The sequence below is a fragment of the Hypanus sabinus genome, chromosome X1, assembly GCF_030144855.1.
Source record: "Hypanus sabinus isolate sHypSab1 chromosome X1, sHypSab1.hap1, whole genome shotgun sequence".
Classification (NCBI taxonomy): Eukaryota; Metazoa; Chordata; class Chondrichthyes; order Myliobatiformes; family Dasyatidae; genus Hypanus; species Hypanus sabinus.
In genome coordinates this window covers 34,121,360-34,132,390 of record NC_082738.1, presented here as the reverse complement: position 1 = coordinate 34,132,390, position 11,031 = coordinate 34,121,360, and the positions used below count along the sequence as shown (strand labels likewise).

The window sequence follows — 11,031 nt, the reverse complement described above, 5'->3', positions numbered from 1 at the left end:
ATTTCCACTTGGAATAATTTACTTATTATTTATTTCTGGTTTTATTTTGCTATATTTCTACTCTATTCTTGGTTGGTGCAACTGTAACGAAACCCAATTTCCCTTGGGATCTATAAAGTATGTCTGTCTGTCTGCCCTGGTTCAACCTAGCTAAAATGTGTGAAGTTTTATATTTTCTTAGAGTTGCCATGCAAAATTGGATTGTTCCTCGACAACCAGAATAGTAACTATCGCCCACCAGTTCTTAAGAAAAGTTACTTTTTTTTGGATGTGGAAAACTTAGGTGTAGTTTTTTTTCCTCTGCTTGTGAATTGGTTTGTGCAAACTGTATTTGTTTAGCCTCTGGTGGACTTTGCAAGACCCACCTCCAATTTATTCACTAATAACATTGTCAATAGTCTTGAAACAACTTGAAATAACATTACACCTAAAAGTCCCAGCTTCGAGCTGTCTTGAATGCCCACAATAAATCAGTAGAAGCTCCAGTGACAAATCATGTATTCTGACAGTTTGCAATGGCGCACATTTTTGAGAACCAGAGAAAAAGGGATTGCAAAAATAAATTGCGGCAAAATCAGTTAGCGCTCAGGGTTGTGTACTTTTGTGCTGATTGCACTGACATTGGCCACATTGCATCAAGATACATTAAACCAATGCATGTCATTAAATGGAAGCTCTAAAACATCATGTACAATTTCTTCCGCTACTGATATGACTGATAATCGATATTTCCACTTTCTTGGGTAAAGAATTTTACATGCAGTAAATCCAATAAGAGTTCCATTTGGATTCTCCCCCCCCCCCCCCCCCAAGTTCTGTGTCAAATGTACTTTGAACATTCTGCATAAATCAATGTTTTTGCACAAGCACGTTGTAAATTAATCAGTGGTTATGTATGAAGTTGATTGGCCTGTGCCACTGTGGCAGGAAGTGCATGAACCTTGCTTCAAGTCCACCGTGAGAATTAAAGAAACTAAGATTGACAGGCAGCTTAAGGGGCACATGCATGATGCAAAGTGGAAAGAAAAAAAAGACAAGAACACTGATGTGTATACTATGGAGTTTATTTCCAGATAATTTATATTAAAAAAAAAAGTGTTCTGTTCATTAATACCATGTGCCACAGCTTTTCAAAGTACAACACAACTAATCAGCTACAGGTGACAATTCTGGACTTCAAACACTTCAAGTCACAAAATAACTGGTGTACTCAAGAGGTCCACTTTAAAAAAGGCACACACACAGACAGACAATACACATTTTTATAAAATTAAAACAAAGCATGAATTGTTTGCCAGAGCAACACAAAAAATACTTCATACACGATTGCTCATTTTATCTTTTGCTGCAAGGAAACAGTTTGTAATACCATTTATCTTCCCATGTACAGTATCTAATAGATAACTATTTAAATCCACTACTGCATAACCAGCACCATACAGCCGTTAAGACTAATGGAATGGTCTTTTTTTAAAAAACTTTTGCATCACATCTAATTACTTTGCTAAAATTTGGTTTTTTATATTACGTTTCAAGTGTGGTTTAAAAAGGGATTTCCTCCTCTGTGGAGCCAAATAATGAAATATACTGATATTTTTAAATGGATAATTGAACACATGAAAAGACAATTAGATTGGTCCAAGAGGTTGACTAGAAGGTGGCTGTTACCCATGTGGCATGACCTAGCCAGATAATGTGACCAAGTGTTTAAATCTTGTTCGAAACAGAATTTGCTAAATTTTAGGTGGTACAGCAGTTAGAATTACAATTGACTCCAGAATTCTTCTGCTGTTGTGGAGTAAAAGCCTTTTGCTTCTGACAACTTTCTAGCAGCAACCCACACTGATAAGTGATGTTGAAAATTGTTGGAATGCTCTCAAACCAGAAGAAGCCCACTGTAATCAAGTACAGAGGGATAATTTGGTATTCCACCTTCCAGAATATTGAAAGGCAAGCACATTCCCACACAATTCACACTACCATAGTTTGTTGTAGGTAACACTGAGAGATTTTATTCAAAGGCCCTTGATTGTAAAGCAAAGCAAATAATGCAATTCTAGGTAAAGGGGATGTATAGAAGACACTAAAGCAGGGAAATATTTCTAGGTGTAATTTTCTGCCCAAGAACAGGAGGTTTGCTTTCTCCACAACCCCTCCCCCTTCAAAATCTTCCATTAGTGAGCTGGGTAACCTTGCGCACATGGGACTGAAACATTCAAAACAGGACATGCGACACCAGACCCAAGATGCAAAGCTCTCAGATAGAGCAGAAAATCACTTCAAGACAGGATCAAAGGAAAGCAAGATTGGTCAAGAATAAGGGAATGGCAGAAGCATGACCACTTTACTTACTGCATACTTTGATACACAGGCCTGTATTTTCAGCCATCCAAAATTAAACTTTCTTTAAATAATGTAAGACAAAGTATTTATCTGATAATTAAAACCAGAATTAGACAAAAACTAAGCTCAACCCTCCCCCCCAAAAGGAAGTTCAGATTTCTGTAAGCCAAGTGTTTATTAATGTCAGATCTCAGTGAGTCCATGGTGACAGTGGTAGATCCTTCAACAGAAGTTACAAAATTCTTCAGGTGCAAAAAAAAATAGAAAAAAGGGTTTAAAAGTGTTTTCCTTTCATGTTCTTCAAGCAATGAAAGGATTTAAATCCCTCAAGAAACTTAAGCCACCTAATTTTCACCCTCTTGGAACAAATGTAACATCTTATATGCACAATGCTCAAAAATGATATACATTCAAGACTCACACAATAGATTTGTCTGAAAGGGACACAACACAAGGAGCTTTGATGAAGATTAGTTCAGATTCAGAAAATCTAAAATCTACCCAGAAGTGAATTGATACCACAGACTCATGTCAAAGTCCTAACAGTAGCTAAAAGGTTTTGCACATTTGTATGGTTTGGCGGGAAAACTAGGAGTTTGTGCTTCAACTCCCTCGGTCCTATTCTATGGATAAAACAAATGGCAAGATTTTATTTAAAATACATATACACAAATTCTAGATAATTTATTGGTTCACAGCACTTTTTCTTCTGCACATCTCCCTCCCCAGAAAGTCAATTCAAAAAACACTATGTTTTAAGAGTCGTTGCCACTGACAGTCATTCTTAGCTGCTCTGATTCAAATTTAACTTGGGGGAGGAATGACAACCCCCTTACCTTTGAAGTCACTGTCAAATAACATCTTTGTTTTAGGTACAGCTACCAATGTACTGGTACCTAGCTCATTCAGTTGCACTGAAGTCAAGTTAATATAATATTTGATGTACACATTTTTAAAAATTCAAGCTTTCAAAGCTATCTTCAGTCATTATATATTTTTGGAATCCTATACTAGCTCAGCCTTCATTCTGACTTGGGAGTCCTGCAATCATACGTGCAATTCCTACCCATGTGATAAAGCAGCTGGGTAAATTATGCAGTTTACATGAATATAGAGCATCACATACAGGCTCACTTAATCAGATATTTCTACATAACATCTCAATCAGGATGGCTTTCTAGTTATGTGAGAAACAAAATACCTGTGGGATTTTAAAAGCATGAACACTCTTCCTTTTTTGTTCCTGCTCACTGAATATACCTCACTCCAATTTTGGCCATTTTTGCACAGAACTCCATTTAGATATTGACTTGAATTTAATCTAATTTGTTAAATCCAGAAAAGCAGGATTTAGGTTAAAGTGATTAAACGTTGGCAGAGTCTCAACATAGAACAAAAAAATAGGACTACAACCAACTTGCCTTACAGAAGTGTACATTTCTGCATCTTTCTGCCCCTGCCTTGTGAATTTAAGAAATCACCCATCATATAATTGAATTGGTTGCAGGTATTAAAGTTTACTTCACGTGTTGTCTCTTAGGTTTTGCATAATTTTTTAAAATATTTTATGCCCAAATACAAAACACATTTCAGCAAATCGGCCTTTAAGATTTAGTGGATATTAAGCCATGTAGTGCATACAATATTTATCTCTATAGTTTGCTTATGAGCTCTGCTCTTACAGAAACCTCATTGTAGTTTACCCCTCAAAGCTGTTCACAAAAACCCTTTTTGCATTGTTTACTGTGTTAACAGCCTGTACTACAAAAAATTGTCCATTACCATTTTCTACTTGAAAAGGGGAAAACTACCAATAAGATATTAAAGCACAACACAAACCACTGCAGGCACCACAAACGTTAGTATTCTTATGTGGCATCTGGAATGGGCATCAGGATTGTACTTCGTTTTGAAATTGTGGATGAATAAATACATAAGGTTGGAACCAAGGTTCTGTGAGCTGCAAACCCATTCCTTAAGCTAGTTCTGGAGTTGCAAAGGCGGTGATCAAATAACCCATAATGCAGTTTGGCATTAAGCCTTTGTTCATGTCCAAGTCTGCTTGCCGAAGATATTCCAGAGGGCAAGTCAAAGTCCTGCTTTCTTCTTATAGTAGAAACTTCAATTCAGAGAGGAAATTGCTCTGCTTTAAAAGATTTCCTCCACTCCATGAGCAAAGATCATTACCAGACCAGGCTCCATGATCATGTCCTCTCCCATGTGTTGGTTCTCGCATGCCATCACCACTACAGCTTGCTTCCCTGGGATTCGTTTAGCTACATAGTTCTCGTAGAACCTGCGGTTCATTTGGCGAGTCTCTAGTGTGGCCAGACCCTGAGGCCAGTTCCTCTCATGTGCATTTTCGATGAGATCATTGACTATAGACATTGGACACCCACTGTCAATGAGAGACCGCTTAATGACTGCTTGGAGAACTGCATCAGGGGTGGAGATCATCCCACCCCATCGGGTAACTCTAGCAGGTTGCAATGAATTGACCCACCTATAATACAGAAGATACCATTCATGTTTTATTTAACAAAACAGGCTAACAAAATTATAATCAATTAAAGCTCTGCAAGTCAGATAAACAACAGATAAGTTTCTCTTGCACCTTCACATCCTCACCAGGTAGGAAGCTGCATAATAAAAAGTCCCTTAAAATACCTGAGAAGTAAACAAGAGTGAATAACAAGTCATGGATTAGAAAGACCATGACCAAACTACTGGCATTCAGCATGGACTTTCCTTTGATCACTAAGGATGCAGAAAAGAAACCTATTTTTATAGATTTTAAGCATCTTGGAACTTGTGTTTATATAGCGCCATTCACAACTACTAAGCAGCCAATGAAGCACTTTTTGAAAGCAAGGTCACTGTTGCAATGGAGGAAATGCAGCTGCCAATTTGCGCACAGATAATGGTAAAGTTACTTGATGATGTTTCTCTTTAAAGATTCACACCATTTTTGGCACCATTCAGCAAAAGCACACCAGTAAGTCTTATTCCCCAGAGTACTGCAAATTTTCCCTTTCAACTAATCATCCAATTCCTTTCTAAAAAGCTGCAATTGAATCTGCTTCCACCACCCTTTCAAACAATGGATTCCAGATTATGATCATTCAGCTGTGAAAACATTCCTTCACATCTCGTTTGGCTCTTCTACCAAATGATGAATCTGTGCTTGCCCACTCAATATCTCTACTGAAGAAAGCTCATTTGTGAGGTCTTAATGCTCAGATTACTTTAAGCATTCAATCTTTTTTTGACCATCACTGCTCTAAAGGGAAAGAAGCTCACTCAATCAGTAAAAGGCAAGGCATTCTTAGGTTTTCTAGGAGAGAACAAACTTGGACAGAAAATGGGAACATTCTATAAAGATCCCATGACACCATTCTGACAGAGCTGAGATTAAACAAGGCCACTGTTTAAACATTTCAACTGAAAGGGGATACCAGATAAATGCTTTTCATTAGTGGCGGTACCAGTTCAGAGCAGTCTTCTGTTTTAATATTCATTTTTTAAATTGTTTGTTCTATTATAATACATCTTCTTGGATTAAGATTCAAGTTTACTTATCACATATACATCTAAACATAATGAAATAATACCTAGTTGAAACCTTCACTTAAAATATGCACTCAGGTTGAATGATTAATTCCTCATCCAACTTGCTGAACTCACTAAATTGAAGCCAAGGAGTGACCTACTTTAGGTGACAAAAAATGGCCTTGATAACAAAACATTCTGCATTCTGAATGTGTTATTTTTGATGATAGATTATAGGTTTATTGGATGACATCAGAGAGCCAAAATAACTTGGCACTGAATTTACTCTGGTAACCTTTTGGAGTCATTAAGAGACCAGTCAGCCTTCAGAGAGAACAGCAGTACCAAGGCTCTTCAATACTGAAATACTAAAAAGGCAGTTTAACTTCTAAATACACAAGAACAAGCACCCACGTCATTTCATTCATGCACATCCAGCCATAGGCATAAAAGGTTCATTGAAGAAAATTCTAAAATGGTCATCGTTCTGTATTATAAAGACAGAAGCCAAATTCAGACATTGAAAAGACCATGCATTTATATAGCACCTTTATGACCACAGGGCACCTCAAGGCATTGTACAGTCATTTGTACTTAATTTCTTTCTTAAAAATACAGTTATTATAACAGAGGATATGCAGGAATCTACTGGATGCAGCAAATTCCCACAAATGGCACATGAGAATGAACAAGTAAAGATGTTGGTCATATGGCAAATATCAGGCCTACGGCAGCAGGAAGAAATTGCCTGCTCCAACACAGCTGTGATACCTCTACCTCCTCCTGGGAGGAGGCAGGCAGGGACTCAGCTTAATCCCCCTTTCACAGAATCAAACCACAGACAGCTCTGCCACCTTCAGTACTGCATTAATTGCCTGACCAGACCTCATGTGCACATCTTGGGAAATTGCATTTCTATAGCGCCAGTCAGAACCTTGGGATGGCCCAAAATAGTTTACAGCCAATGAAATAGTTTTGAAGTGCACTCACTACAGAGGAGCCAATTTGCACGCAACAAGATCTCATAAGTGCAAAGCAATGACAAGCAGAATCTGTTTTGGTAATGTTCATCATTGGCAAGTGAAGCAAGACAAGGTCCCCTTTTTTCCAATATAGTATCAAGGGATCTCTTGCATCCACCTGACTGACTCTGTCTCACCGGAAACATCACAACATCAATTGTGCAGCACTGGAGCATTAGTTTAGAGAGCACTCATTTTTGTGGTGGGACTTAACTTTGAGTTAGAGATAAGGAAGAGCCATCCAAGCTATTAAGCCACCTGGTGATTGCTTTATATATTATTGTAGTTACACTGCAACAATTCATTATCCTACCAACATCGCTATTCTGGAAGGAATCCTTGCTTCACTACCTTAAACTCAGATAAAGTTTAAATTAAAAATAACTACCTACAGTATTCACAGAACAAAATGTTCCTGAAATTGACTTGAAGGCTCATCTTTCTCATACATCTCAGAGTGACTGAGCCCCCAGCAGAGAACTGGAAATAGTTGATAATAAAATGGTCCAAGGCACAAGGAAAATTGACAAGAAACTGAACTGAAACGTACTCTAGGATCTCATTGTACTCAATGGTTTCCTCCAAGTTCTGTAGGTTTGGGTTTGCACTGCGGATAGCCCTCATGTACGCTTTCAAAAGTTGAATGTCTCGTTTCTGTAAAGCAAGGAAACACATACACACAGAGTTCGTAAATGAGTCAATAGCCTATTTTCAGATGCTGACGAAGTTGCTAGGAATCTCCAGCTTTTTAATATTTTAAATTTTCTTTAATGATGCACTTTTCAGCAAAGAGGATTGAACGAAGTACATCTCCCGCGCACCGCCACCCCCCCCCCCCCTTGGATATTGACAAACATGTGAACAGATTATTAATGGAACTGGTCTCTGTTGATGTTTATATTTCATACAGGCCTCCTGCTCTTATTGCATTTATCTTGCTGTTTCTCTCACCCTTACATATTTATGTGGTTTCCCCTTGCACGCACATGATTTCTCAGCCACAGTGCTAGTGACTTCTACATTTGCAACACCTTCCAGATCAAATGTACAGCACTCAAATGATTGCTCATTCTTTATTTTAACAGTCTGCTTCAATGCAAACTGCTACATATACCTCTAGCCTAAGTGGAGATCATTAAACAATTCCATCTATCAAGGCTGCATTAATGCAAGCAACCAAGATTTGGGTAAAACCATTTGCATCCAATTGTTCCTCACTGAACTTCTCGAGAAATTAACCTGTCTTTATTGACAATTTCCAACAAAAATAACACACACAAAATGCTGAAGGAACTCAGCAGACCAGGCAGCATCTATGGGGGAAAAGAAAAAGTAGTCGATATTTCGGGTGTGTTACTCAGATTTCCAGCATCTGGAGATTTTCTCATTTCCAACAAAAATAATTTTATTTGGGAGGGTGGGCAAAGAAGAGACAGATGGAATAATGTTGGGAAGTGTGGGATTATGCACTATAGTAAGAAGAATAAAGGTGTTGACTATTTTCTAAATAAGGAGAAAATTCAAAAATCAGTCATGGTTCAGATTTCCTTTAAGGTTAATTTGCAAATTTTTAAAATTCCTCTCCACACCTTGTGGCATATCAGGCAGAAACCTTGCCGTTTCTTTAATATTTTGTCTTTTTTAATAAACAAGGCCGAGTTTCCAGCACAGATGGAAAGCATGACAGGAGCCAGCTGGACTCAAATCCGGGACCACTCGCCTTGAAGTCAGGTGTGGATGCCACTACACCACCAGCTGGCTTAACTTACAGGTTAAGTCAGTAGTAAAGGTGACAAATACAATATCAGCATTCATTTTGAGAGGACTAATACACAAAAAGGATATACTGTGACTTTACGGAGTTGGTTAGACTGCATTTTGTAAGCAATTTTGGACCCTGTATCTATAGAAAGATGAGCTGGTCCTGGAGAGGTTCCAGAAGAGGTCCACAAGAATGATCTCAGGATTTGTGTTCTCACTAGCTATAGTAGAAGTACAAGAAGATTTGAGGGCAGCAAATTTTATTCCTTTGTTCAAGAAAGGCAATAGGAATAATCCTAGAAATTATAGACCAGTCAGCCTTATGTCAGTGCTGAGCTAACTAGTGGAAAGGCTTCTTAGAGGGAATTTAGCAGCATTTGGATAAGGATTGTCTGATATAGAAATAGTCAGCATGGTTTCGTGAGGGGCAGATCGTGGCTCACGAGCCTGATTGACTCCCCCCCCCCCCCCCCCCACCCCACAAGGATGTATAAAATCCAAAAACCCATTGATAAAGGTAGAGCAGTGGATATAGTGTACATAGATGTAAGTTGTTCAACAAGGCTCCCCATGGTAGACTCATTCAGAAAGTCAGGAAGCATAGGACACATGAAAACTTGGCTGTATGGATTCAGGAAGAAAGCAGAGGATGGTTGTAGATGGGAGTGTATTCTGCTTGGAGGTCGGTGACCAGTGGTTTTCTGCAGGAATCTGTTCTGGGACCCCTGCTCTTTGCAATTTTTATAAATAACTGATGAGGAAGTGGAAATGTGGGTTAGTAAGTTTGCGGATGGCACGGAGGTCAGTGGGGTTGTGGAAGGTTGTCACAGGTTATAATGGGACATTGACAGGATGCAGAGCTGGGCTGAGAAGTGGTAGATGGAGTTTAATCAAGAAAAGTGTTAAGTAATATACTTTGGAAAGTCAAACTTGATGGCAGTATACAGGATTCTTAGTAGTCTGGAACAGAAGGATCTTGGGCTCCACTCCCAAATATCCCTCAAAGCTGCCACACAAGTTGATAGGTTAGTTAAAGTATATGATGTGTTGGTCTTCATTAGTTGGGAATTGAGTTCAAGAGCTGTAAGGTAATGTTGCAGCTCTAGAAAACTCTGGTTACACTACACTTGGAATATTGTGTTCACTTCTGGTTGCCTCATTATAGAAACGATGTAGAAGCTTAGAGATTTACAGGATGCTGCCTAGATTAAGGAGCATGTCTTATGAAAATAGGTTAAAGGTTACAGGGAGAAGATGGGAGAATTGGGTTGGAAAAACCACAACTGGATGGCACAGCAAACTTGATGGGCTGAAAGGCCCAATTCCTACACCTAAATCAGGGGTTCCCAACCAGGGGTCCACAGACCCTTTGCTTAACAGTATTGATCCATGGCATAGAAAATAAATAGACTCTGGTTTCCAAAGAATTGTTTTTGTTTGTTGCTATCCCACTCACATGTCCCATCCTACTTCCAACTCATTGGCTAATAGTGTTGTCAGAATATGCAAGTCATAATCACACACTCCAAACATATCCCCAGTCCTTTAAAAGATGGCAACTTGTTGCAAAATCAATTTGCACTGACATCAAGACTTTCTCCCTATTTCCATGCACTGGTTTTGTCAAAGTTGAATGATAGCAGTCAAGAATTGTACCCTTACCTAGTCCAAAAGTCCCATTATAAAATACAGGCCCCTTAGCAGCAGCCTGGCTGGAGTCTGAACACCAGTCCTTCCAGGGCTGAATAATGGAGTACCATACAAAACAATATGATTCTATCTTGCAAGTTCATCGGGTGGAGTTAGAAAAGGAAGTTGCTCTTTTTATTAAAAGATTTCAATAGCCAGTTTAGAATCAGTCATTGCCAGTTATAACAGGTGCTTTCATGCAAAGTGAACTTTGCCTATTGTAAGTGATGGCTGGCATAATACAGTGGTGTTACAAGAATGTTGGATTCACTGAAAATCTGGAGCAAAATCATTACAAGAAAACATGAGAAAAAATCTAGTTATTCCAATCAATATAGATTGAATAATTCTTTCTAATTGTGATGGAGTCATTGGAATTTGATTTGAGCTCCTTAAGATTTGGGGTACTATAATGCGCGTGATTTATGACTCCCTCGCTAATGAGAAGCCACATAAACCCTCCTCACAAGAGATTACCATGCTGCAAAGCATCTGTTGCATATAATGCTCCACTATGTGTGTCACAGGTCAATTATAACTCCTTCAGTAAGGAGAGCAAACTGTACTGGCTAGAACATTATTCATTTGAACAGGTTTATTGTTGAATTCCCAATGAAGCCTCCTCTGAGGGAACTCCATCTAATTTGCTCAAGTTAGATTGTGCTCT

General features: G+C 38.6%; 1 protein-coding gene across 5 annotated transcripts in view; it reads right to left on the bottom strand.

The window, feature by feature from the left end:
- Nucleotides 1–1,050: 1,050 nt before the first annotated feature.
- rnf41 (ring finger protein 41) overlaps nt 1,051–11,031 on the bottom strand; it is a 47,302-nt gene continuing 37,321 nt past the window's right edge. For all 5 annotated transcript variants that reach the window (XM_059956309.1, XM_059956312.1, XM_059956307.1 and 2 more), the window contains 2 exons: nt 7,465–7,568; nt 1,051–4,846 (listed from right to left, as the gene is read on the bottom strand). In XM_059956309.1, the coding sequence (XP_059812292.1) occupies nt 4,492–4,846; nt 7,465–7,568 (459 nt within the window). In that variant the 3' untranslated portion in view covers nt 1,051–4,491. The remainder of the gene's footprint in view (nt 4,847–7,464; nt 7,569–11,031) is intronic.